This window comes from Perca fluviatilis, chromosome 6, assembly GCF_010015445.1.
Source record: "Perca fluviatilis chromosome 6, GENO_Pfluv_1.0, whole genome shotgun sequence".
Lineage (NCBI taxonomy): Eukaryota > Metazoa > Chordata > Actinopteri > Perciformes > Percidae > Perca > Perca fluviatilis.
This window is the reverse complement of record NC_053117.1, coordinates 28,773,983-28,800,682: the sequence shown is the minus strand read 5'-3', so window position 1 is coordinate 28,800,682 and position 26,700 is coordinate 28,773,983. Positions and strand designations below refer to the sequence as shown.

At 39.7% G+C, this 26,700-nt stretch overlaps 1 protein-coding gene across 1 annotated transcript; it reads right to left on the bottom strand.

Annotated features, from left to right (window-relative positions):
• On the bottom strand, positions 1-25,784 carry jak2b (Janus kinase 2b). The gene is made up of 24 exons (XM_039803241.1): positions 25,253-25,784; positions 22,833-23,069; positions 22,158-22,281; positions 21,933-22,050; positions 19,436-19,581; positions 18,575-18,866; positions 14,011-14,130; positions 13,615-13,772; positions 11,390-11,501; positions 10,966-11,152; positions 10,746-10,870; positions 10,394-10,528; positions 9,810-9,897; positions 7,318-7,445; positions 6,992-7,130; positions 6,468-6,619; positions 6,203-6,353; positions 5,710-5,846; positions 4,687-4,876; positions 3,871-3,995; positions 3,596-3,768; positions 3,188-3,305; positions 2,142-2,255; positions 1-1,443 (listed from the first exon to the last, which is right to left on the bottom strand). Exons 2-24 carry the CDS (start codon positions 23,053-23,055, stop codon positions 1,336-1,338), a joined length of 3,363 nt encoding a protein of 1,120 aa, XP_039659175.1. The 5' UTR covers positions 23,056-23,069; positions 25,253-25,784; the 3' UTR covers positions 1-1,335.
• Positions 25,785-26,700: the final 916 nt, after the last annotated feature.

Sequence of the window (26,700 nt, the reverse complement as noted above, 5' to 3'; positions counted from 1 at the left end):
GGTTTTTCAAATAGTTTATTTAGCTTCAGAAGTATGAAAATTTTCTCAACACAAATGAACACCTCATCCCTCAGTTTATCACAAACATTCAAAATCAACACACCTGGAGATACATGGTTTTCACTGGACAGGAAAGGGGATGAAAAACTGTAATCTGTAAAGTAACTAAAGCAGTCAGATAATGTAGTGGAGTAAAACGTACAATATTTACCTCTGAGATGTAGTGGAGTAGAACTATAAAGTAGTGGAAATTCTCAATACCTCAAACTTGTACTAGAGTACAGTACTTGATAAAATGTACTTAGTTAGGTTTTGGTGTCACACAGTACACAGTGTGCTGTTTCAATAGCACATTTATTTATACTGTATAATAATCATAATAATATAATAATGAGCTCAAATGAGTTTCAAAGCAAAAACAAGAATTTGCTTAACAGATATAAATTGAAAACTCAAAATCTTTGCAATGTTGCCAAGGTCTTTAGATTGTACTTAACAATTTTGAAATCAGTCCTGTTAAATCTGTAAGAGAAGGATGTCATGTGCAACCCCTGGAAATGGTCAAAAATGGCCAAACATTGCACAGCAAATTCAATATGGCTGACTTCCTGTGGGGTTTAGGAGACGGCTCCATGAGGTTTTTGTTGAAGTCTAGAGGTGATACATATGCGGAATGCCTTCCAATTTCAATAGGACCTTTGCTGACCGACATAGTCGGTGCTCGGGCACCAATTAAATTGTTCTTTAATTTTCACACCCCACTCACAATGAAAACATAAAACAATAACTGATTTTTAAAATCACCTTTGTATGTACTTCATTTATACTGACATCATGTAGCAGTTCAAATATAGTATTTTACCATATTTTCTTTTTTTATAAAATTATAAAAAAAATTCTGGACATATGTACACAAATATACTGTAGGTATATACACATATACATAGAACACAATCGGCTCTATTAGACCATTTCTCTTCAGGTGAAGGGAAAAGGGGATGGCGAGAGCTAGCCCTGCTAGCCGTTTATATGGACACAACACACACACTCTCTCACGGAGGCACGCACGCACACTCTCTTGCACGCATTTTGGACAGAACGAACATCACCTACCAACATCACTTTAACAGTTCTTTGCATCAAAGTCTCCATTTCCATTCTGCTGCTAGCCACTATGCCACTCCACTATAGAAATGGGAGTTTAGTGCCTTGCCTAAAGGCACCTTTACTTTTTATGCTGGTCCTTGTTTCCAAACACCACTCTTCCAGTCACAAGTTGCTTTGCCACACACTGGCACTCAGCAGGAGAAGGACCACTTTGGGTAATGTTTCTGTCTAAAACTCCTTACTGTCCCTGAACAGGTCGATGCGCAGGGCGAGCTCCTTGAAAGAAGGACGCAAGCCGGGGTCGTTGTCCCAGCACTCCTCCATGATCTCATGTATCTGAGAGAAAGAACAGGAAGAAAGATTATTATTTGTGGATGAATTTCTGAGATGAGCAAAAAACAAAATCATTACACATCATAACAGATTTTTGCATTTAAATCTGACAAGACAGTGTGAAAGAGACAGGGAATGTGGGGAAAGAGAAGTACTGACATGCGACAAAGGTCTCCTGGTTGGGAGTTGAATTGTGGACCTTGTGGTTATTTGGCGCCTTAACCATTCAGCTATTGGGCTGCCCCAACAACCGTTAATAGTTTAAAAATCTTGAGAATTTCTGGCAAAATGGTAATGTTCGCCAAACAGGTTGAGCTGCATCTGCTTTACAGTCAAATAAATTTGGCAAAAAAGTTGAACCTGATTCAAGTTTTGCACACAGTCATCCGGCAAGGCGCCGCATTGGCCATTGCCAATCATAAAATACTAATTGTTTGCATAAGATTTGCCTATTACGTTTATACATCTATGTGTCAGTTTAAAGATAACCATTTTTACATAGGGAGAAGCAATGCAACAAATGTAATGTATACCTACCCCACAGAGAAAAAAAAAAAAAAAAAAAAAAAAAAAAAAAAAAAAAAAAAAAAAAAAAAAAAAAAAAAAAAAAAAAAAAAAAAAAAAAAAAAAAAAAAAAAAAAAAAAAAAAAAAAAAGAGAGAGAGAGAGAGAGAGAGAGAGAGAAGCAGTACATGTTCCTACCTCTGTGGGACACCCCAGAGGTTGAGGCAGCCTGCTGCCTGATTTGAGGAGCTCAATGAGGTGATAGACGATCAGCTGTCCCTGCTTGTCATTTCCCATCATGGACATAAAAACCTGGAGGAGAATGGTGACAGCCGGGACAAAAAACAGATTTAAAGATTTATTTGATTTACAGAAAATAAGATCTTTACAGAGAATAAAAATTATACGGGTAAATGTAGACCAATTGATGTCCTAACAACTTGAGCAATAAACTACTATTAAGTTATTATTGAGACAAACACCAAGCGAAACGTGGAGCAACCAGGAGAGGAAAAATTGTATTAGTGTCAACTTGGCAAACTACAGTATGACCTCAGTAAGGGAGTCACAGTCTCTACTTTGTCAGGTGTAACGTGGAAAAGCGTGTACATTTAATTGTGTCAACACTATGCACAAATCACACTGGACTCATTTGAATGTGGTCACGTACCCACCTTGAGGAACTAAATCAGACAGAGAAGCGGCTTCCATGTATTTGCCTTTAGTGAGCTGTTCCACTCAGTTACACTATATTCCTATTCAATGAATTTGTAAGCTTTAATTCATAGTACAAGTTGAGAGGCAGACAGGAAGGGAGGGGAAAAAAGGGCATGACATTCAACAAAAATCAAACCTGGCTGGCTGGATACAGACATTGCATTTTATATGGTATGCATCTTAGCCTTTAGGCCACTGTACCACACCAGTTAGACTATTTTCTAATAAGCACACAGTATATACATCGCAAACAGTGAGGCACTTGCTTGAATCTGTAGTTTTTTGTGTTGTTTATTGTAACAATTAAAAACAGAACCATATTATCATTAGGTCCTTCTGAAGAATTAGCTGCTGCATTTGTCAATCCTATGTTTTTGCTATTAAAACAATCTTTGCACAGTAAATGACTGGGAAAGTCTTGCAAATCTGCACACCTTTTCTTCAGTTAGTCAATAAAGCAGAGACCACAAATCAGGTTGAACAGGAAGTGAAAAAGCCAGTGCATGCGTGTGAGTGTTAGCACTTACTGCAGGAGGGCTGGAGTTCTTGTCGCTGTGGGTGAAGAGCTCATAAAGGACCACTCCAAAGCTCCAGACATCTGACGCCACAGAGAACTTGCTCTCAGTCAACGACTCAGGGGCATACCTACAAAATAGCACACTGTGTGATTGTCTGTCCCTGTTCTGCTCCTCTAGAGAAGGTTGTGAATTTACAAGTTGACTTCAACACTAGGACAAGGAGCATCATTTTGATTCCAAAACAATTATCACAAACTAACTTGGATTAAACCTTATGAATTATGTGTTAGCGACAACGAAAACCCTTACAAAAAGCTGATTTAGAAGTAAAACCGCTTCAGTAGAAGCACTCTGTACAGCATCATGAGGAGGGTGCAACAAAAATACAAAAGAAAAAAAATAAGTGTGGAGTCTGACCAGAATATGGGACTCTCCCCTGGCTCTTTGACCATGTAGTACTCTTTATCCTGAGGCAGAACTTTGGTGAGGCCAAAATCTCCAATCTTCACTCTCAGCTCACTCTCCACGAGGATATTTCGTGTTGCCAGGTCTCTGTGGATATAACGCTTACTTGACAGGTACTCCATACCCTGTGAACACAGAGAAAACAACAACAACATATTTTTGTATCTGTAGCTACAGAGGTCAGCAGCTCTCGGAGCATTGTGACAAAACTGAACAAACTGAAGTACCTTGCAAATCTGTGACATGTAATGCGCAAGCTTCTTGTGGTCGATCCTCTCCTTGTTTTTCATGAGGTAATCTCGCAGACTTCCAAAGGGCAGATACTCCATGATGAGACAGAGATTTCGTCTTCCTGTGAGAAGCCAAAAAGAAACCGTGTCATCCAGAGGACCTAGCAGCCACAAAGGCTTGAACTTGAACAAAAATGTCACGGATTGATTGACAACTCAAAGTGTACTGTCCTCATTTACCAATAATAAGGCGGATATTGAGTATTAACAAAATAATAGTTGTTTGTTATAGCTTGTTTATCATTAAGTTGGGATGGATACAATGGCTATATTTCATAGATGTCCATTAACAACCAAAAAAATAATGTGTTATGCAAATTGATAATACTACAACAAAAGCAATATCTATTTGGTGAGGACCTGTGTAGAATGTACTAACTAGATTTGGTGTTTCATATATGAATTCTATTTATGTGATAGACACTCAGAATCCCAGTCAGTGGCTCATAGATAAAGCTAACTGCATTTATTGTTCAATAAGGTTGGTTTATAGTAAGTATAGTTACAGTAAATGCACTGACGTTATAACAGAGTTTTGGTGCAAATTGGTCAACTAAAGTTTTGCTTGTCAGTGAAACAGGTGAAAAAAAAAAAACATACAGTATATAGGCATGCTAATGTAGTTTATTGTAAGTGTAAGGATAAAAAGTGATTAGGATGTGAGCAGCTAATTTTCAAATTGTCCTCCCAAAAAACAGTTTTCAGCTCTGGAATATTAGAAGAATGAAGGTTCTAATTACAAGTCCACTGTACCTGCACTGTAGCAAACGCCTTTGTACTTGACGATGTTCTCATGCTGCAGAGATTTCAGGATCTCAATTTCTCGCTCAAAGTCTCGTATGTGCTCTGCAGTGCTGTGCTGGAGTTTCTTCACAGCCACAACCTCTCCAGTGTTGTCCTGAAGCGGGTCATATCGACACATCTCCACACTGCCAAAGTTTCCCTTAAAGAGAAGACCGACTTAAATTAATCATTTTTTACTCATAGTTCGATTTTATATTTCACTCAATGCACACACAGCGAGGTACAGACCAGTTCAATGCACACACAGCGAGGTACAGACCAGTTCAATGCACACACAGCGAGGTACAGACCAGTTCAATGCAAGTACATCGAAATTAAAGCACACCAGTCGTGAAGTGAAGTTGTGATACGTGTACTTATGGGCTTATGTTACTTAAACTGAAAATTACTAAATGGCTGACAAATTGCTAGCTACATAACTAGTCAAAAGATGACGTGACATGAGGAACAGACAAAGAAAATGTTAGCATCTAAGTTAATTGTTTACTATAAACTAATCCTATGATAATCCACTCAAAAGATAGATATAATAGCCATAATACCCCTTGTATGAAGAATATGATTAACCTAACGTAACTGAAAACCAACATTTGCCTTAAAAAACGTAATAAATTCAACATGGCACAAACTCTGCCTGAGTTTAGGGTTCAATCCCTTCTGAGGAAATGCACGCTAAAAATGTATTAAGACCTATAATATCAGATGAAAATGAGCTAGCAATGGAAGCACCATATTGAAAATACTTAATTTCAAGGCAGGTACTTTTTTTCTGTTAGAAAATCCCAATTCAGAGTGATGAATCATTATTCTCAGTTCTCCCAGAATCATGTAGCCCTCATTCAAGAATAAAAGTAATGACAACAAATCCCTAACATAGACTTGTTGCAAGAGGAGACAAAGGAGTCACAAGTCTAAGTGTATTAACATGGGTTGATTTGCTCTCAAAAGCAGAGTTTCCACACTTATTCATACCTTCCCTAGCTGTTGTATGAATATGAGGTGTCTCTCTTCAAACTGAGCCGGCTCCTGCATCTCAAAGCCCCCAGTGGACCAGCCGGAGCCCACTGTCCTGTTTGGCAGGATGTCACTGTCCACGATCAACTCGTAGTCTGGGGACACAAAGACAAAAATCATGTACACTCAAGAGCCAAATGGTCAATTTAGAAATTAAGTGAATCAACATCTACAAGCTAGGCTAATCGTTGTCTTGGACCAATCTCTGGGTGATTAGTGCAGAGATTGGATGAAATGCTAAAGAACTCCTTGAACACTATCCCTACACCTCATTACAATAAGCAGCTAATGACAACCTAATAAAGACAGGAGCCGCGACTCCCTTTTTATTTCTGAAGATACTCTAATAAATGTGTTTGGGCAGGGGGGGTGTGTCTGAAGACATTTGAAATTCTACCCTGGTGTGACCTAGATTCTCTGTCCTGACACCAGTAGGGGCGAATACACCAACCTGGTGTGAAGAGGCTGTGGAGGTCACGGATAACGGCACGAAATGTGGGCCTGAATGTGGGCTCGTAGTCCATGCAGCTGGTAATCAGATTAGCTAGTTCGGTCCACTTTGGTGCAGGAAGCTGGTGGTGGTCATCGTAGAACAGGGTTTTCTGCGAGACAAAATTATTATACCATGATATGCACAGTATATACAGTATTGTATCCATTATTTATTAAACGTATACCGGCTTGATCCAGTGTATATTTTAGGTCACACCACCTACCTTAGAGTTGTCCAGTGTTGCTAAAGGTTTCTCCCCACCACTGCAGATCTCCCACAGTGTGGTGCCAAAGCTCCACTTGTCTGCAGCCATGCTCAGGTTGGCAGGGTCCTCAACACACTCGGGGGACACCCAAGGGATCCTCTCAATCAGGACTGATCACAAACAAAAACATTTAACCCACCACTGTTAGTAAATTCTTCATTTTCAATTAAACCACCAACAATATCAGGCAAAACAGTTGATTCAGTTGGATTTTATGATCTAATTGCCTCATTTTGCAGCTAGCAATAAAAAAAAGAAAAAAGAATCCGTTCCTGTGTAACACAACTCTTTTCTTTATTTTAATAGCATCCCAGTGGCATTACCTTATTTTATCAGTTTTCTATAATTAAATACAAAATTAAGTAACCCGATGCAACATGGATTTAAGAAGGGACCATCTCATTACAATCATAACCTTGTTATACAGCCGCCCCCTGCTGATTAAAGAGGCGTATTACAGTCAAGGTATAGACATAACTTACTTTCTTTGGGCAGGACCGTGATGCTGATGCCAGGGTCACTCAGTTTGATGAAGGGGGGGTTCCCAGCCCGCCGGTCGTCCTCTCTGATCAGAAGAACATTTTTCGCACAGACATTCCCGTGGACAAGATGCTTTTCTTCCTGCAGGTTCAGAAATAGAGGGATTCATCAGTCTCTTTCCCCCCCCCCCAATTACTCTTCTTACAGTTTCTGTTTACAATTATTCCAGTTTTGTATTACGATTTGTGTCCCAAATTAAATGCGAGCAGCACACAAATTGATATTCATCAATACTTTAAATTACTTGGCACTATAGACAGATTCCTACCAGGAAGTTCATGGCCCAGGCGAGCTGCTTAGCCACCTCCAGCTTCCACAGGATGTTTATCGAGTTCTTGTTCTTCTTCAAGTAGGTGTCCAGCGAACCAAACTTCACATACTCCTGCACCATGATATCTGAGAAAGATTATTTTTTTCCAGCTGACGTTAAAAGGTAATTTAAAAGATTAAAACAGAAATTTTAACCTCTTAAAATACCTTGCGAAGGGAACTAAATAACTTAGTTTAAATTTAGGCCTGGCGAGGGAAAAACTTGATATGTTGATATAAAAACTGAATGATAATGAATGAACCCAATTTGTATTTATTTTGTGTATTTATATGAATGTATCCCAAAGTAGCCATGTCATTGTAGTGAGACCATGTTTTGAAACATGACATCACAGTTCAAAATGACCTACTGTGACCTCTGGGATAATCAAAGCCCCATGACACTTTACAACCAGCAACTAGATATACAGGGCATTTAGAGGATGTGTGGCTTTCCTATGTATAATGAAAATAAGAGGGTTTTCTGAGCAGAAGTGCTCGCCGTCCAGACTTATTGGGAATTTAGCTTATTCACCGTAACCCCCAGAGTTAGACAAGTCGATACATACCCTTCTCATCTCCGTGCATGCTGTAAGGCTGTCTGACGGATCCAGCGGTATCAGCCCATCACAGAACATGCAGGTGAATGGTTCCAGTAATCCTACTGCTCCGAATAAGTGACAAAATAACACCAACATGTTCCTATTTACATGTTGTGATTTGTAGAGTGACAGCGTGTACAAAAAAAACAACGTAACATGAGACACAGCTGTCTTCTAACCGTAAACAAACCGGGAACTATATTCTCAGGCGGAAGAATATAGTACTTGGGCGGAGTGATATGTTTGCAGCAAGCCTGTCTGAGAATGTAGTTCCCAGTTTGTTTACTGTTAGAAGACAGCTGTGTCTCATGTTAAGTTGTTTTTTGTACACGCTGTGACTCTACAAATCACAACATGTAAATAGGAACATGTTGGCGTTATTTTGTCACTTTTGTCACAATTCGGAGATGAGAAGGGTATGTATCGACTTGTCTTACTCTGGGGGTTACGGTGAATAAGCTAAATTCCCAATAAGTCTGCGTGTTCCTTTAAGTTTTTGATACCAAATCACAGCATTTTATTTTTTTTTTTTTACCATTTTCATCTCTTGTCGAGTAGTCAGAATTGGTTGGAACAACTTATGAGACATAAGTGAGCATGGGAATGGCCATCATATACTTTCATCATACTGTGCTAAGCCCTTATACACTTTTACAATTTATTTTAATTATTTTTTTATTTCTAAAAATGAAGTGTAACTGAGTTGCATCTCAAATTAACCTTCAGGTCCCAACTTTTTAGTGTGTGTGAAGAGCAGATTTGTTTTACAAGGGAAGAAGCTTGGAGTAATGTAACTATGGAGAATATAGCAGATATACAACACAGGGAAGAGCCTTTTGAGTTATATGGTCGTCCTTATTTATTCGAATCCGAGTATACAGTTGAAGAACTAGCCTCACAAGAGTTGAAAAGAACGAGACAGACAGAGGGGCAACAGGCAGATAAACTTGCTGCTCCAAGCGCAAGCTAAAGCTAGCCTTCAGTAACTGGAAGACATAGCCACACCACCACCACTCCATGTATTGTTATTGGGATGATTATCACAGAAGCCTGGCTGAATACACTCACCGGACAGCAGCTAACGGCTAGCGGGGCAAGCTAGCTACCGGCAGGATTGAGACAGGGACCAGGGTAGGTGAATTTAAACAATGTCTGAAGAAGATGATAGTATTATTACATTTTATTTAGTGTTATTTATTTAAAACTAATGAAACTTTCCGCTCGTCTAATACACTATTTAGCTTGTGCTTCTGCCGTCCGTCATGGTGTCGTCACGTGTTTGCAAAGTCTGTCTGTATATGTATGTATGTATGTATGTATGTATGTATGTATGTATGTATGTATGTATGTATGTATGTATATAAGAATAATAATAATACACCCAAGAAAAAAGGTCCAGAAATGCAAGTTGAGATTCTTTTTTCCTCTACAAAAAATATAGAAATTTCCAAGAATCAATGCCAATTCTGATAATAAAGACAGAAAGCAACACCGCCACGAGCGTGACAGCCTAAATAGATGCCTACAGTAGCAGCAGAAAATGTGTGAGGTAAAGAGAGTGTGGGGCATGTGAAAGATTCTTGGGCAGGGTATGGTTATCCTCCTAAGAATAATCCACCATGCCCAAGGTTTAATCACTGCTATGAGCCTCGAGCTAATAGACTCTGGTCAAGACTATAGGGCAGAATGGTAGACATTATAAAGCGGTAATGACATAAACTCATAACTTCTGTCTAACAAATTGGTATTAGAACATTCTCTTTTTTCTTCTCACTGTAAGAAGAATTAAAGACATACAGTATTGCTTATAGCAGGACAAGTTGAGAGTGGGTCTTAGAGACTGACTTACTTTCTTCTCCGCAGACACACACACCATAGTTAAGGATCAGGTGCTTATGGGACAACTGGCTCATCATGCTGGCAGCTTCAAAGAAAGACTGTCGGACAAGAGAAGACAGTGTATTGTTTGTGTATATTATCATTTTGGGTTTTTTGAGCTTGTTAAGCACTTTGCTCAAGTTTTTAAACGTGATATATAAATAAAATTGAACTGAACAGAAGATAGAAAACCAAATAACTTGTGCCCATGATAGACAAAAAGGTACACCACCACCACCAACAATTAACAATCATTTTCATTTTTAATTACAGAAGAGAGAATTTGTATTAAAACTACAAGAAAGCTGCCGAACATCCAGAAAAAGGGCTAGAAACCTGCCAAAGTACAATAAATTGTCAGCCACTGCCTGAATTGTTGGAACTGTTGGCAGTTGGTTATTTCTCAGCCTAAATGCACTGTAATTAAATTTGCTCCAACAGTCAATATATTTTACTTTCTGCGTTTTTTTTTTTTTACCAATTACCAATTTATGGCTGTAAAAACCATATGTCCGTGCAAACAAAACGATTTACACAGCTTTAAAAGCCACAAACCTCAGAGTAGTTCCTGTGGGCTTCGTCCAGAACTTTCATGACAACTTCGGTTTGGTGCACAAGTCCATAATCTCCCAGCTCCTTGCGGACCCCTTTGAAGATCTTGGTAAATGTCCCTTGGCCTAGACTCTCCATCTGAAAGGAAGACCATTAATGACCCTTAACAGGCGATTGTCGTAATCAAAATCCAAGCAGGATGCGTTAGTAAAATGCACAGAATAGGATAGTGGAATAGTAATTTAGTGCTACAACACAATAATGGGGAATTCTTATACATTTCCATGTAATGAATTGTTGAACAGATGAGTAAATACAGGCATATGAAAGTCCTGGACATGCAAACTAAGCTTACAAATTCCAGATCTTCTTTCCTGAGCTTGTGAAACACCATCTGACTGATGTTGTGTCGATGTAGAGACGGAGATAGTGGCACTTCAGAGCCCTTGTTGCTCCTGCACACGAGGAGGCAGGACTTTTCTGTTGGTGGAGAGAAAAGAAAACAATCTTGTAGACAACCAAACTTTCAAGAATGAGATTTATAGTTTGATAAATCCAGAGTCTGTTAGTTTTACCTTTGGATTTAGGTGGACAGCACTTGCTGAATTGGAAAAGAACGCTGTCAGAGCGCACGGTTTCCTTTTGGTAGCAGCTGAGAAGCTCCTGCAAGCTGCTGAAGTTTCTTTTGGTTCCACTAAGGTTAAACTCCCCGCTGGCAGACCTGGTTATCTGGCAGTGCTTGTATTCTACAGCAGCATACACCTACAGTAGCAGACACAGAGCAGGGCAGATGGTGGAAATAATATAATTGTGTTTCAGTCATGGAATCGACAGCAATACAACAATTTCCTAGTCTGATTTTGAGTGAGACACCAATTCAGGTGGATTCAATTCTACAATGAAAACACTTTTGGTTGGGGAGTAAAACAAGTAGCTTTTTAAAAAACGCATTACTGTACTGTGTACAAATTATTACTACCACAGGTGAGTGTTATCTACCTCAACAGGGAAAGTCAGAAAATACTTGTTGAAGTCTTTAGGGCTACATCTCAAAATGTACAACCCTCGCTTGTTCCCACACCTCTGAAGCCGGTTAATGGCAAACTCCATTCTGCAACAAAAACAAGATGCAGAACAGTCACAGCAGGCTGACCTTCATCTCTGCAAAGAAAAACAGTATTACCTGCTCGGTTATGTCATACAGTAAATACCAAACACCTGAGGAATGCTTGTACATTTTGTCAGGAAGTTTGAAATACAGTGCCTTGCGAAAGTATTCGGCCCCCTTGAACTTTTCGACCTTTTGCCACATTTCAGGCCTCAAACATAAAGATATAAAACTGTAATTTTTTGTGAAGAATCAACAACAAGTGGGACACAATCATGAAGTGGAACGAAATTTATTGGATATTTCAAACCTTTTAAACAAATAAAAAACTGAAATATTGGGCGCAAAATTATTCAGCCCCCTTAAGTTAATACTTTGTAGCGCCACCTTTTGCTGCGATTACAGCTGTAAGTCGCTTGGGGTATGTCTCTATCAGTTTTGCACATCGAGAGACTGACATTTTTGCCCATTCCTCCTTGCAAAACAGCTCGAGCTCAGTGAGGTTGGATGGAGAGCGTTTGTGAACAGCAGTTTTCAGTTCTTTCCACAGATTCTCGATTGGATTCAGGTCTGGACTTTGACTTGGCCATTCTAACACCTGGATATGTTTATTTGTGAACCATTCCATTGTAGATTTTGCTTTATGTTTTGGATCATTGTCTTGTTGGAAGACAAATCTCAGTCCCAGTCTCAGGTCTTTTGCAGACTCCATCAGGTTTTCTTCCAGAATGGTCCTGTATTTGGCTCCATCCATCTTCCCATTATTTTAACCATCTTCCCTGTCCCTGCTGAAGAAAAGCAGGCCCAAACCATGATGCTGCCACCACCATGTTTGACAGTGGGGATGGTGTGTTCAGGGTGATGAGCTGTGTTGCTTTTACGCCAAACATAACGTTTTGCATTGTTGCCAAAAAGTTCGATTTTGGTTTCATCTGACCACAGCACCTTCTTCCACATGTTTGGTGTGTCTCCCAGGTGGCTTTTGGCAAACTTTAAACGACACTTTTTATGGATATCTTTAAGAAATGGCTTTCTTCTTGCCACTCTTCCATAAAGGCCAGATTTGTGCAGTATACGACTGATTGTTGTCCTATGGACAGAGTCTACCACCTCAGCTGTAGATCTCTGCAGTTCATCCAGAGTGATCATGGGCCTCTTGGCTGCATCTCTGATCAGTCTTCTCATTGTATGAGCTGAAAGTTTAGAGGGACGGCCGGGTCTTCGTAGATTTGTAGTGGTCCGATACTCCTTCCATTTCAATATTATCGCTTGCACAGTGCTCCTTGGGATGTTTAAAGCTTGGGAAATCTTTTTGTATCCAAATCCGGCTTTAAACTTCTCCACAACAGTATCTCGGACCTGCCTGGTGTGTTCCTTGTTCTTCATGATGCTCTCTGCGCTTTACACGGACCTCTGAGACTATCACAGAGCAGGTGCATTTATACGGAGACTTGATTACACACAGCTGGATTCTATTTATCATCATTAGTCATTTAGGTCAACATTGGATCATTCAGAGATCCTCACTGAACTTCTGGAGAGAGTTTGCTGCACTGAAAGTAAGGGGGCTGAATAATTTTGCACGCCCACTTTTTCAGGTTTTTTATTTGTTAAAAAAGTTTGAAATAGCCAATGAATTTCGTTCCACTTCATAATTGGGACCCACTTGTTGTTGATTCTTCACAAAAAATTACAGTTTTATATCTTTATGTTTGAGGCCTGAAATGTGGCAAAAGGTCGAAACGTTCAAGGGGGCCGAATACTTTCGCAAGGCACTGTATATAGATGATGTACAATATTCTGCCTGTTAAGAATTTTGCATCATAAAGTGGCAATTTTCACTGCAGCCAACAGAGACAGGAAAACTGTAAACACGGAAAGTAGGAGCAGGAGTGTTAATAATGTAAAATATAAATATTATTTGCACCTGTGAAAATTTACACTTATTTTTGTGCCTGGCCCAGATCTGCTAGCTTGTCAGATAAATGAGGCAGTGAAAGCACCACAAATTAGCATAACAAGTCATTCCTATCCATAGTTAATTATTGGATTAGTTTGTGTTCAAAATAATGAAAAAAAAAAGTTCTAAAATTAAGCTTTCTTATTGTTCACTTACGAGATGGGGCCATAGCAATGGGAAGCAATAGCCTCCACAAGCCTAGGAGGAGCCACTTCTTTACAAAGGTAGTGATGTGCATCTGACGTCAGCCGAAAGTAGCCATCAATGAGGGATGCAAAGGAGAGGGCTTCAGATAGGCTGGAGAACTCCAGCTCCTGAAAATGTACGAAAAACACTTTTAGACATGATGTTTAAACTTCCACCATTCTCCAGGTTATATTTCTTGTTACATTGAAAGCAGGTAGCAAACCAAATGCTTCTAAATCTCTGCCTACGACTGCTGCGTTTTTTCTACTTTTACAGCCCTTTCTGAGATAGCAAACTATGGTCACTGAAACTGGCTGTGGTCAAAACGTGTCTTTACCTGTTTACAACAGACTAAAGAGAAATTACCAGATTCTTGCCATCTTGTTTGTTGATGGTGACCACCCGACTCTCTGTAGCACCCTCCCTGCTGGCCCGTTTGATGCTGATGTCGGTGACATCAGGGAAGTCACACAAGGTCTGCAGCTCCTGGATGAACAGCATAACAAACAATTTTTGTAGTTATATTAGGGATGCACTAATCCGACTTTTTTAAGTCATGATACCAATACCTGAGGTTTGGGTATCAGGAGATACAAAGTAACAATCCAACACCAGTGTTTAATTAAAAAGGTTTATGCCTGTGTGTGAAAGTGACTGGGATCATTCTTTTTGTGTAAAACAACATCATTACGAGGTGCACCTGAACGCACCATGATTTTACGAGGTGCACCTGAACGCACCATGATTTTACCAGGGGCCCCTGAATGCACCATAAGTTAACAAGCAGCACCTGAATGCACCATGAAGCCTTACCTTGAACGGCAGCTGGATTCTCGCTATATAACGATATCATGCGAGAATCACAAGATCACCTATCACACAAAAATCCATCTTGCCAGGCTTCAAGTTATACGTTTGCATCTGGACAGCAGTGAACTGAACCAATCAGCGTCCAGTGAGGAGGTACTGGCAGCTACGGCCGTGGTTTAGGTGTGTGTGACTACCACGAACGTTTGTTCAAAACAACAATGGCAAATGGATAGACAGATTGTTTATCCAATCACCTGTCAGGTATTTTTTTGAAAGTGCCTGCCCTTTCCCAAAGAGTTTCCAATGATGGCTTCTCAGATGGTTCAGTATAACCAACCATCTGGTGCGTCAGTTTAGTTGGAGCCCACATTCTTTACTGTATGTTATTTGTTTACACAAAAGCAAAGCAAAGTTCTGCCTACTAACAAGTATTGTCTGTATTGCCACAACGCTTTTAAATACACACTAAGATAAACATACAGTTGAATTGGATAACCTATTCCTGAATTACAATTTAGATAGCCTGTGTACTTTTTTTTTTTCCCCACTTTTCATCATTTGAACTACAGGTGACCAAAGTTGGTAGTTCAAATCCGTTTTATTGTGTTTTAATTTACCGGCCCCCTGGTTCAAACAGTTCAGCATGCAACTAGGACTACAGTTGAAAATTAGCTGACTGGCTAACACTGGCGCATTTACAGAAATGTTGATTAATGTGCATTGTCCTAATCAAAATAAATAAATCTTTTATGTCTGAATTCAGTGATCTTTTGTCCTCCAATATTGGGAAAAAGTGGTTATGGTTGGTGATTTTAATATTCACATCAATGACATATCTTGCACCTTTGTTGCAGATTTTGTTGCAGTTTTTCTTAATGTCACTCCATGACATTAAGAAAAACTCCTAACATGTGTCTGCTCCTACACATGTTAGGGGTCATACTTTGGACCTTGTTTTTACACTTGGTCTTAATCTTGACTCTATTTGCTCTGGGGAGCTGCATGTTACTGACCATGACTGCATTTTCATTTTTTCTTTTAATTTAGATTTACGGCCCAGTAAACGTATAAGCTGTTCTCGCATCTTAAATCACTTCTCAGCTGAAAGGTTTTCTGTAGCTTTTGACTAGTGCAGGGTTGTCTTCTCATGCTGACATTAATTGTCTGGTCCACTCCTTCAACACATAGGGCCCTATTTTAACGATCTGAAACGCAAGTATGAAACGCAAAATGCAAGTAGCTTTGTGGGCGGATCTCGGGCGCTGTTGCTATTTTACCGGCGGGATAAATGACTCTTGCGCCCGACGCAAATCTAAAATGGGTTGGTCTGAAGTAGCTAGGTGTGGTTTGGGCGTAACGTGCAATAAACCAATCAGAGCGTCATCTCACATTCCCTTTAAGAGCAGGGCGCTTGTACCATGGCGGATTGCTATTATGACGGCGGATTTGCCTGGCGCCGCGCGCGGGAGCTGCCGATGCGAGATGCGGCAAAGTAATAAATGCCCGTCTTGGCCGGGGGGCGATGTTGCTGCGGCCCCTCGGGCGCATCTCCTCAAGTCTGGAGAAGATTGCTGCAGCCATGGAGCGTGGGCCTCCAAACGCACCACCTGCACCTGTTGTGCCTCTTCCTCTTCCCCCCCACACCATCTCCGTCCACCCGCTCCATCAGGAGCGCATCGCGCATTACTCCCGGACCAGATCTCCTTAAGTCCTCTAATATTTCCTCATTTATGTCATCAACACATCCATGATTCATGGAAATGTGCTATAAAACACAACAAGCCACAAAGAATGCTGCGACTTTTTGAGGACTGTACTGTAAAGTGACTCCTGACCTATCCAAACACCTGAAGCGCATTTTCAGTAATATTTTCCTTTTGTAATTATGTATGGTTTGCAAAAATGGGAACTGCTGCATCCATTTAGATGAGAGAAGTGTATACGCGTTGTGCACACGCTACATTATGGCCAAGCATGCGTCCCTAAAATAGCATCTGAATAACGCGCTACTGACTTTAGACTAGCGCCACTGACTTTAGACCAGGTTTTTCCTGGTCGGGAGGAATGGTTTTTTCTGAAACTGCAGAATAGCACTAAGTAACGTTTGCGCCGGAACACGCCTCCTCTTTTCGCTGAACCGCCCCCGGGAGCGCAAATACATTCCCTAATTTACCGACGTGCGTCTGTGGAGGGAAAAGTCCGCTGTGCGTCGGGTGCAAAATAGGAATGATACATGCGTCGGTGTACAAAGGCAATTGCGCTGAGTGCAAGATAGGGCCCATAGTGCTCATCAGTTTTGGATAAAGTGGCTCCAATTAAAATGAGACAGTGGAAAGCCATCAAGCTTCATGTTCACAGGATCTATAACAAAGAAATATTATCTGAATATTATAATATGGTTAAGGAGGCGAGGACATCTTACTTTTCTAACCTTATTTCTTCCAGCAAGTGTAACCCCAAAATCCTTTTTGACACCATCAACAACATTGTCAATGCTCCTCCTCCTCCTGAAGTGCCAGTGTTTTCAAATAAGGACTGCAGTGACTTCCTATTTTTCTTGTGTGCTCTCTATAATCAACAGCTCTCTGCAAACTGGTTGTGTCCCATCATATTTTAAACATGCAGTTGTTCAGCCACTATTGAAGAAAACCAATCTGGATCCATCAACTCCCGCAAACTATAGGCCTATTTCCAAGATACCTTTTATTTCCAAAATTTTAGAACAAGTTGATGCCAAACAGCTCTCTGCTGTCTTGGCCACGCACAACATTCTAGACAAATTTCAATCTGGCTTCTATCAGAAACACTCTACAGAAACCGCTCTTCTTAGAGCGTCCAATGAGTTAATGATGTCTTTGAATGCAGGAAATGTTCCGTTTTGGTGCCGCTGGACCTTAGCGCAGCTTTCGATACTGTGGGCAGTACCCAACTGGGTTGGTATCTGGACTGGTTCTCCTCTTAGCTTTCAGATAGAAGTTTTTCTGTGTCACTTTGTCCCTATTTCTCTGAAAGTGCTGCCCTTTCTTGTGGGGTGCATCAGGGCTCTGTGTTAGGTCTGATTTGATTTACGTTGTATACATGCTTCCCCTAGGCCATATAATTAGGAAATTTGAAAATATCTGGTATCATTTCTATGCTGATGACATCCATCTGAAGGTTTCTTTTAATCCGGAAGAGACAAAGTGTCTGTACTGCTCAAAAGAGCCGTTGTTTCGCAATCAGAACTTGAGATGATCATTCATGGTTATACATCATCCCAGCTTGATTACTGCAACTCCGTTTTCACCTGTCTCTGCAAGTCGTCCCAGGACTACAACTGGTCCAGAACTCTGCTGCAAGGCTGTTGACCAGGTCCAGCAGGATGTTGCACATCACTCCTGTTTTATCCTTGTTACATTGGCTTCCGATCAAGTTCAGGATCCAATTTAAAGTTCTTGTTCTTATATATAAATCATTGCATGGACAGGCACCCGTTTATATCTCTGACCTGCTCCATCCATGCACTACTAACAAGTCACTCAGGTCTTCTAGCCAGGGATTACTGGTGGTCCCACACACACTTGTTCGAAAACTAAAGGTGACCGTTCCTTTGAAGGGTTAGCTCCGACTCTGTGGAACGCCCTTCCTATTAACTTCCGTTCTGCAGTCCTGGTTGACGCCCTTAAAAAGCAGCTGAAGACACACTTGTTTCAACTCGCTTTTGTCTCATGTTTGTAATTTGGGGGTTTTATTATTTTAATCTTTACCTTCATTGGTATTGTATTTGTTTTTGCTTGTTCATTGAGTGAAGCACTTTGTGACTGTCTGTAAAAAGGTGCTATATCAAATAAATTATTTATTCTGAAATACTGCCAAAACTTGGTCACACAATTCTGTATTTCTCTTTATTGTCTCCACCTCCCTTTAGCTCTTACTTTGCTATTTGCTTTTGTATCATGTTTTTAATTTCATATTGTTTTGGCTGACATTTTAGTGTCTTGAGGTCACCTGTGCAGTGACATCCATTTGTTACCTTTTACGTTGGTGATCTGGGAAGGCCTCCACTCATTTAAAAGTCAGCTGCATGTCCAACATATCACATAAAAGAACAACGCTTACGGACAGCACTCATGATACCAACCTGGTCAGAATCTTTCAGTTTCTCTCGACACCACTGGATGCCACTGTCCGCTGCCACCAGGATAATGAGCTGTCCGCTGGACAGTTCCCTGACCTGGAATGTCTCCGTGTAGAAGGACTTCTCCAGGGACTCCATGCTGATGAGGTACTTGAGCTTGAGGTCGCGCGCTGTGGTCCGACACTGACTGAACTGCTGGATGAAGCGCTTAAAGCGAAATCGGATTCGTTTGCGTGTCAAGAAGTTGCAGTCCTGGATCCGAGCTCTCATGTCCTTTGGCAAGAAGGACTTGTAGCTAAAAGTAAGCATGAGAGAAATTCTTTTTTTTTTTTTTTTATGTATCAGCATAAATCCTATTTAAATAAAATTCTGTATATCTTTATATAGAGTTATTTATTAATGAAAAATGTAGTCCTTATCATTTTAATGCTGTCTTGTGCTCATAATAAGGTGTTGTCTGAAACATTCAACAAGACATTGCACACGCAATATTTTCGTGTCAAATAAAAATAACTTTAGGCTTCGACTAACACTACGCAAGTCTAGGATTTGATCACCAAATCTAAATTTTTTTTAGCTTAAAAGTACTGTAATAAAAGAAAATGGTTGTATCACAGAGAATCAAAACATTTCTCCAAAATTTGTCATTGAATGTGCTCGTCAGATTCTTAGTTTTGTTTACTTATTCTCTGACAGATTTTTCCTGCTTTGAAGCATAACTTTGCTAATTTCAGACTATTTTAAAGTTCTTGTACAGCTGTATGACACCAATATGTTCAAGAAGTTTGGCTTATTTTGTAAAGGAATTTTATTGATATCTGAGCAGGTGTCAGATCAAAAGCAGTCTTTGTTTTTCAATAGTACCTTATTGTGTGGTAGATGTCCAGCGGTGATATCTGTCTCTCCTTGGCTGTTCTTGTCATATCGAGTACAGCCATACCGAGGCACTCTTCCTGAGTCTCATGGGAGTTGGGGATCTTCACTAAGCCATTGACAAAGTCATTCCTCCACTGCGCGCACACACACACAGAGTAAAATTCTATCATTTATCATTGTACTTGCATTCTCCTGGCTTTGGATTTGCATTTGTTGTTCTATTATTTAACCTCCAACTGGTGAATGCAGAAACAAACTTTCCTTTGCAAGTCATAATAGCTCTAGATTAGAATGTGAGGAATTCAACATATCCTTCACAGAGCAAAACACATCATCTGTCCAGAGTGAATGCAAGCATGTGTAATGGCTTAATAGCTGCAAAGACACAATGCGCTACACCCTCAAAATGACCCCTGCAGTAGTGTTTCCCTTCTCCCTTTCTAATCAGGCTTGTCCCGAGCCACAAGAGCAGATTTCCACAGGCATTCCACATAATCCTTCAGTTAACTCAGGGTTCAGCTCCATACTGGCTCAAGATACCTGGACTCACCTATACTACACACATTGTTTCTAATGCAATGTGGTTTATACATGTCATTTCTTGGCTGAGGGAATGCAGAGCTCTGATGATCCATCTGATAAAGTCTCTAATGCACATTTCTCTTACTGTATAACTAATGCTGAGTGGAAAAATACTTTGACTTGACTGTGATTACAACTCGTTTCTGGTCAAAAAGGAAAACAGCAGAGAGACGGCAACATTGAAAATGTACTCCACTCAAATGTCCCACTAAAGTAGTAGTACTGTGAACCAATGTGGCACCCATAGCCCGATTAAGCTGTTTGGTTGCCCTGAGGCAAAAATGCATAACGGGCCCCAACTAACCCCACTAACTTTGGACAATAGCTCCGCTCTGAGCCTGCTGTGATCTGTCAAGCTCGAAAAAGCCTTGAAGCACAAACAAAAAACAGTGAGTGGGAATTTAATTTTGTTCTCTCATTCAGGTTTTGTGCACACTGAAGTGCGTATTTTTGTTGCAAAATTGCTCCCAAAGAGTTACCTGAGTTCACTCTCACATGAGGGCTATAACTGTACATGCTAAACATGTCAGCTCTCTTGTTTGTGCCACATGCTTGCATGTGCAGCCTTGTTTTTAAGCACCTTCTCACCAAAGACATCCATGGACAAACATGAGGTTTTCATAGTTTGTTACCTTATCTTTATTAGGATCCTTGGTCAATGCTTTTGAAAAAAAACTAAAATTTGAAGATTTGACCTAACTAGCAATCTAACAAAGTGATGTCCCTGCACTTGTAAGGATATGAGCTGCTTGTTTTCTGATGCCTAATGTAAAATACTGGGCTGCTGCTTTTGAATTTTATTGTTAATGTTGTAGTCCATACGATTCCCATCTAGTTAATTGTTAATTGCTTTGCCAAGTAGTAGAATCTCAGTGTCGATGTGGCGACTTTCCCTTCCTAAAATTAAAATGCATCGCACAGTTAGTGACGCTTTTTACGTCAGTCAGCACGGGTTGGTCTCCCCGTCTGCCCAGGTGGAGCTTGTCACTGCCGATTATGCTGCGTTCCATTGTACTCGGAAATTGGTAACTTTCTACGAGGAAAGATGCAAGGAAACGGTATGTTAATCGGGCGCCTATATTTCATTCTTGCTGACTCACAATAGCAGACCAACAGACAGAGAAAGAAGACAAGTTCAACTTTGAGTTCAAAGATAAATATGAAATGATGATATGATGCACCTCAGTACAGTGACCAAGCCTGGGCTCACAGCTTTGACAAATACACTGGATAAGCGATACAACATGACGGAGCTGAAAAAAAGGCGTTTTTCCGCTGCTACAACTGACGTGATCAAGCCGTAGGATCACTACGGCTGGCAGTGCCATACTCAATGTGCACATACACATATTTAAAAACTGTTCAGTAAAGTTCACAGACAGTGTTTAAAAAGTGCATTTCTGCAATCTGCACTTTAGTTTGTGTGATTTGTTACTGACTTTGATATTAATGTTTACACCAGGCTTATTTGTCAGTGCTTTATGTTATCATGGTAATAATGACAGGTTTACAAGGCTGGACATTTAACAAATCAGTCACTGTGATTGAAGTAGTTTATAAATAAATATCACCTAATTTCATCAATATGATAACATACAGGCCTGGCCTAGAGGAATAATCTATCCAATATTGTGTTGGTCATACAATACAATGATTTATTTTTGTCTTTATTAAATAATACAGCAGATAAAGAAAATATCGCTTTTCAAATCGCAATATTGGTAAAAAAAAACTAAAAAAAAAAAAACACAATTAAGATTATTTTCCTAAATCAGCTAGATACTGCTAGAAACAACCTAACTCAAATCTTACGGACTACAATTTTAAACTGATCCATATATAAAGAACTAATTTTAAACCAGTTTATGTAATTAAGAGGGTGGCTGTATGCTGAAGTGCTCACCTGAGAAAAGAGGTAAGACATTACAAAGTCATCAAGGACAGGGCTTTCTGACCCCTTGGCGACCCCAAATCGATATGCTCGGGATGCCCCACCACTGTACCAGCCAGGGAAGTAGTACCTGTTGTAAACGGTTGGAAAGAAAATGCATTAAGTCACGAGGATTTTAAAATTTCAATCTGGAAGACATACTTAAGAGGCAAACAGACGCAACATAATGTATGCTACCTTATTCTGAAGAACACATCTTCAGAAGCCAGTTCGTCAAGCTGGAAGATGTGGTTGGGTGAAAACCACAAGCGGTCTCGCTCTCGAAAGAGAGCAAAAAGGTTGCAGTACAGAGGTGATATACCTAAAGCAGACAAAGAATGAGAAACTACATTATGTTCTGTAAACTTGCACTCCATTCAATTATTTGATCATGATTGAATTATGTTCTTTAAGACAGTACAGGTTAGCTTTACTGTATGTTACTAGCTTTATCCAAATCAATGTTCTTCGTTTATTTATATAAATGTAGAAAGTGTAAATTAAGGGGAAATTACATAATAGATTTTGCTTTAGGACAAACACTAGAAAACTCTGTTTCTAGCACCAACACAGGTGACCAAAAGGTCAATAGAGATTGTCTAAAATGTCAGTTGTTTATCATCAAACACAACATGCGATTCCAACAACATGCAGGTTAGTCTAGCCTCCCCCTGCTCTGTGTATTAGTTGCATCATACTTTTTTTGCCTCAAGTATTTTATTCAGTTTATTGACTATTGAACAAACAAACAATTGTTTAGCTGATGGGTTTGACTATAGCCTCTTGATGACCTTATCTCAGTGACCTATGGCCTAGGTTACAGCAAAAACAAATGAATGGGGCTGTATTTTGCAGGCATGCATGGCTACTCACTGCATGCCTTGGCTGCATCTATACAAAGCTCCTCAGCCACATAGTCCCCAGGTGGGTAGCTGAGGAAGCTGCACTCGGCCGCTCCTTGGCTGCTGTGGTAGAAATGAAGCTTCATAACAGCAGCGGCTGGCCTTGTGTCTGGAGATTCCCGATGGGCGGTCCCATTTTGGTGCACCGCAGGGCATGTGTCAGTCACAGTATCCATGGCTGGCAGGGAGGCCATCAACAACACCCGACCTTCAATCAGATGAATTCAACATATCAGCAGCAAAAGAATAATGGCATCTTTTGTTTTTCTAGCAAAGTGTGATGCATTTATCATCGTGATTAGCTAGGTTACATGATCTCAATTGTTGCATAAACTTAAAATTCCAGCATTACATAAAGCTGCAGGGCAGAGGAACCATTGTCTGGCAAAAAACTCTGTAAATCTAATTCAAACATAGGGTGACTCTCAGTGATTTATGAAATACAAAGATGTTTCATTGTAAATGGAGTACTGAGATTTTTTTTGCATCACATTTTTTAACGAGCTTATCTAGTTTAAAATTTATAAATATTTTTCATCAATTACTTTGGTTTAAATTAGTCTATATTGACGACGTTTCATTTACAGGATTGTTCCGGTGCCACCAGAGGATCAGCCAGATGTCCCTCATTTTCGGCCAGATATCCCTCACCTTCCGCTTTCTTTGCCTTGGCATTCTTAACTTAGGTCGATTTTTGAGGACTATAGTTAAATGCTCCTCCGATCTCTGCAGGGTAAATCCAGACAGCTAGCTAAACTATCTGTCAAATCTGAGTTTCTATTGCACGACTAAAATAACCTTTGAACGTACACGTTCCACCAAAACAAGGCCTTCCCGAGGCTATTTTGCCTCAGGAAGGAGGTTATACACCACTGAATCACACTGGAGGCAATTTACCTACTCTTTTTTCCACAAAGAAAAGAAAATACTTATGCATGTGAAAGTAAAAACTACATCAATTAGAAAAAGGAACATTCACAACCATTCTGTGACAATGTTACTGAAAAGTACAAATCAAGAGAGGGAGAACTCAAAAATTGAGTACTTGTGCAAAAATGACCCCAACAGGTCTATGGCAACTCTGAAGGAGTACATGTTTCTATGGCTGTGATGTAAGAAACTTTGTAAAACAATTGTTGTCCAGGTACTTGATCAGTTACACCCTTATGACAGACTGGTAAAACAAAAACAAACTGCAGTGTCCAGCTGAGCAAAGCTGCGGCTATAATCGCTGCCAAAGGTGCCTCCAAATGTTGACTTAAAAGGGTGGTGAAACTCAAAACATTAATTATGCTGTGTTTAATGTTCATACTAGGCTAAATTTAGATCAATTTGTGGATTTTTTTCATTTTAAAATTGCATCCATCTTGATTCAAAGTTGTAAAACAACTTAAGCAAAAAAAAGCCATGGGTGATAAATATGATTATTTTCATGATCGATTATTTACTTGATTCAGCCTTAATGGTGGTCTATAAAATATCAGAAAAACAGTGACAAATACCCATCACAATTTCCCTAAATCCCAAGGAGCCCAAGGACAGTGCAACAATCCAAAAAAGAGAGCTTGAATTCACAACAAAATAAAACAGAGAAACGCAGCAAATCCCTGCATTTGAGGAACTGGAAATACTGAAAAGTCAGCATTGTAGTTAAGTGATTTAAACTATTAATTGACCATCAAAAAATTGTTGTCTGTAAATGTTCTGCCAATCGACTAACGTTACTCCTTTAATGGTCTAATCGATTCAGCACTTATACTGTAACGAATTAGAGTTACACTTAAATATTCAGCTGTCTATTTGATATAATGAAATTTCCTACAGAAATTGAAAAAAAAGGATATAGCATCTATGACGGTGTAGCGTGTTTGGTATTCTCTTAACTTTTTACACAATATGTCTCTAATGAAGCTCCACAATGCACATTATTTTGACTTTCATGACCACAAAATATATATATAGTGCATTTTAGTCCTGGGCAATTACAAGACTGAATAATGTTGGAACATGCAATAGTTTCTGGACGCTGTTTGTTGTTATGGGAAATTCAGTGCTCACTTAAAAGGTTGCTATGTAAAATTGCAAATCCCAAACTGACAGTTAAACTCTACATATCCAGTCAAATATCTGAAACTTAGCTGCAGAGCAAACTTATCAAGGCCGTGATCTTGCGTGCTGCAGTCAGCTTCAATAGATTAACTTAATGCTAGGAGCCTTACAGACCTAGCTAACGTTGCCTCTGTATGAGTTAGCTACCATACAAACAAGCAAGTAACGTTATGCAAATGTATTTTAGCAACTTAACCAACTGATGTTAGAGGTTTATGTTTGTGCCCTTAAATAAACCAGACATAAGATATCAACGAATTATTAATAAGTGTAAACACTTACTTTGGTAGATGAGCCAGGCGTGCAGCTAGCTAGCTTGCTGCTAGCTTCCTAGGCCAGCGCTGCAGCCAGGACGAGCGAGAGTTTGACAGCTACGGACAGACACTGCTGCTTCAGTTCTTTAAAACCAGTACTCAGACTACAGGCCAAAATAAGCAATTTATTTTATGGCAGAAATCCATCTGGAAATATTCTTATTTCCATGTCACACTCAGCTGGCTAACCTGCTACATAAACTACCTCTGGTCAGCCTAGCGTTACCCATCGCACTCAGGAGGAACTTTAGACGTGTAACTTATCTTGTCAATCTAATAACATAAGCTAATGCTAGCTAAAACCACGTCGTGCTAGGTTACAAATTGGTCCGATAACACGGAATTCGTCTGCAGGCAATCATCTTCTTGAGCCAGAAACTGTGGCTACAGCAATAGTTACATTATTGACATCTAGCTATTACTGAATGCCTTTAACTCTGACAAGCTAGCTAATTTATCAGTGGTAGCTACTGCGTGCGCAGCCGAAGCCCCAAGTCAGTCAACAAACCAGCCTCTCCCACCATACTAATGCTGCCTTCAGGTGCTGTCTGAAATATCAGAATTACCGACAGACAAAATGCCAATTAGTGTTCCAAAATCAACAACAAAATAATAGTATATTGTTGATACGTATTGTATAGGTTTATTTCCTTATTATTATTATTATCTGAAGTATTGTATGTTGTATATTTTTCTTTTTATCTTTGTCTTTTTTGCTCTAAGCTGCTGTAACAAGTACTCTAATCTATCATTGCTGGTGATAGTGCTTCTCAAAATTCAAACCACATTTCCCATAAGACCTGATGCTTCTGGTGATAGTGCTATTTGTCCCATGGTCACAAACCCTGATCCCTGGCTTCACTGTAAGCATTTGTTTTCTTTTTCTATCTATCTATCTATCTATCTATCTATCTATCTATCTATCTATCTATCTATCTATCTATCTATCTATCTATCTATCTATCTATCTATCTAATACATGGCCATTCATTATTTATTCCAGCACTCTTTGCACTATTGTATTCTTGTTTACAGTTTACATTAACAGTTTAACGTGCATATGGACAGTGTATGTATTTAGAACATTGTTGGAGCCATAATTAAACTGTGTTTTTTGTTTGTTTATGTTGGTGACATGAATATATATGCAGTTTTGTGTTTGATCACTGGGTGGAGCATTGTTCCTGGAAAGCATAGAGGTAATCAACAGCCAGAGGTACACAGGTGTGTGGCAAAGGGGAAAGCAAACAGTTTTTTACTATTGTTTTATTAGTGTTTAGTTGGAAAGCAGAACAAAACTTATCTGAAATAAAATGGACAAACTGAAATATACCTGTGCTATGGTGAGCATGCACCATCATTAAATAAATGGGTCACCGCACTGACATTTTTTTAAAGTATGGACATTATTGGAAG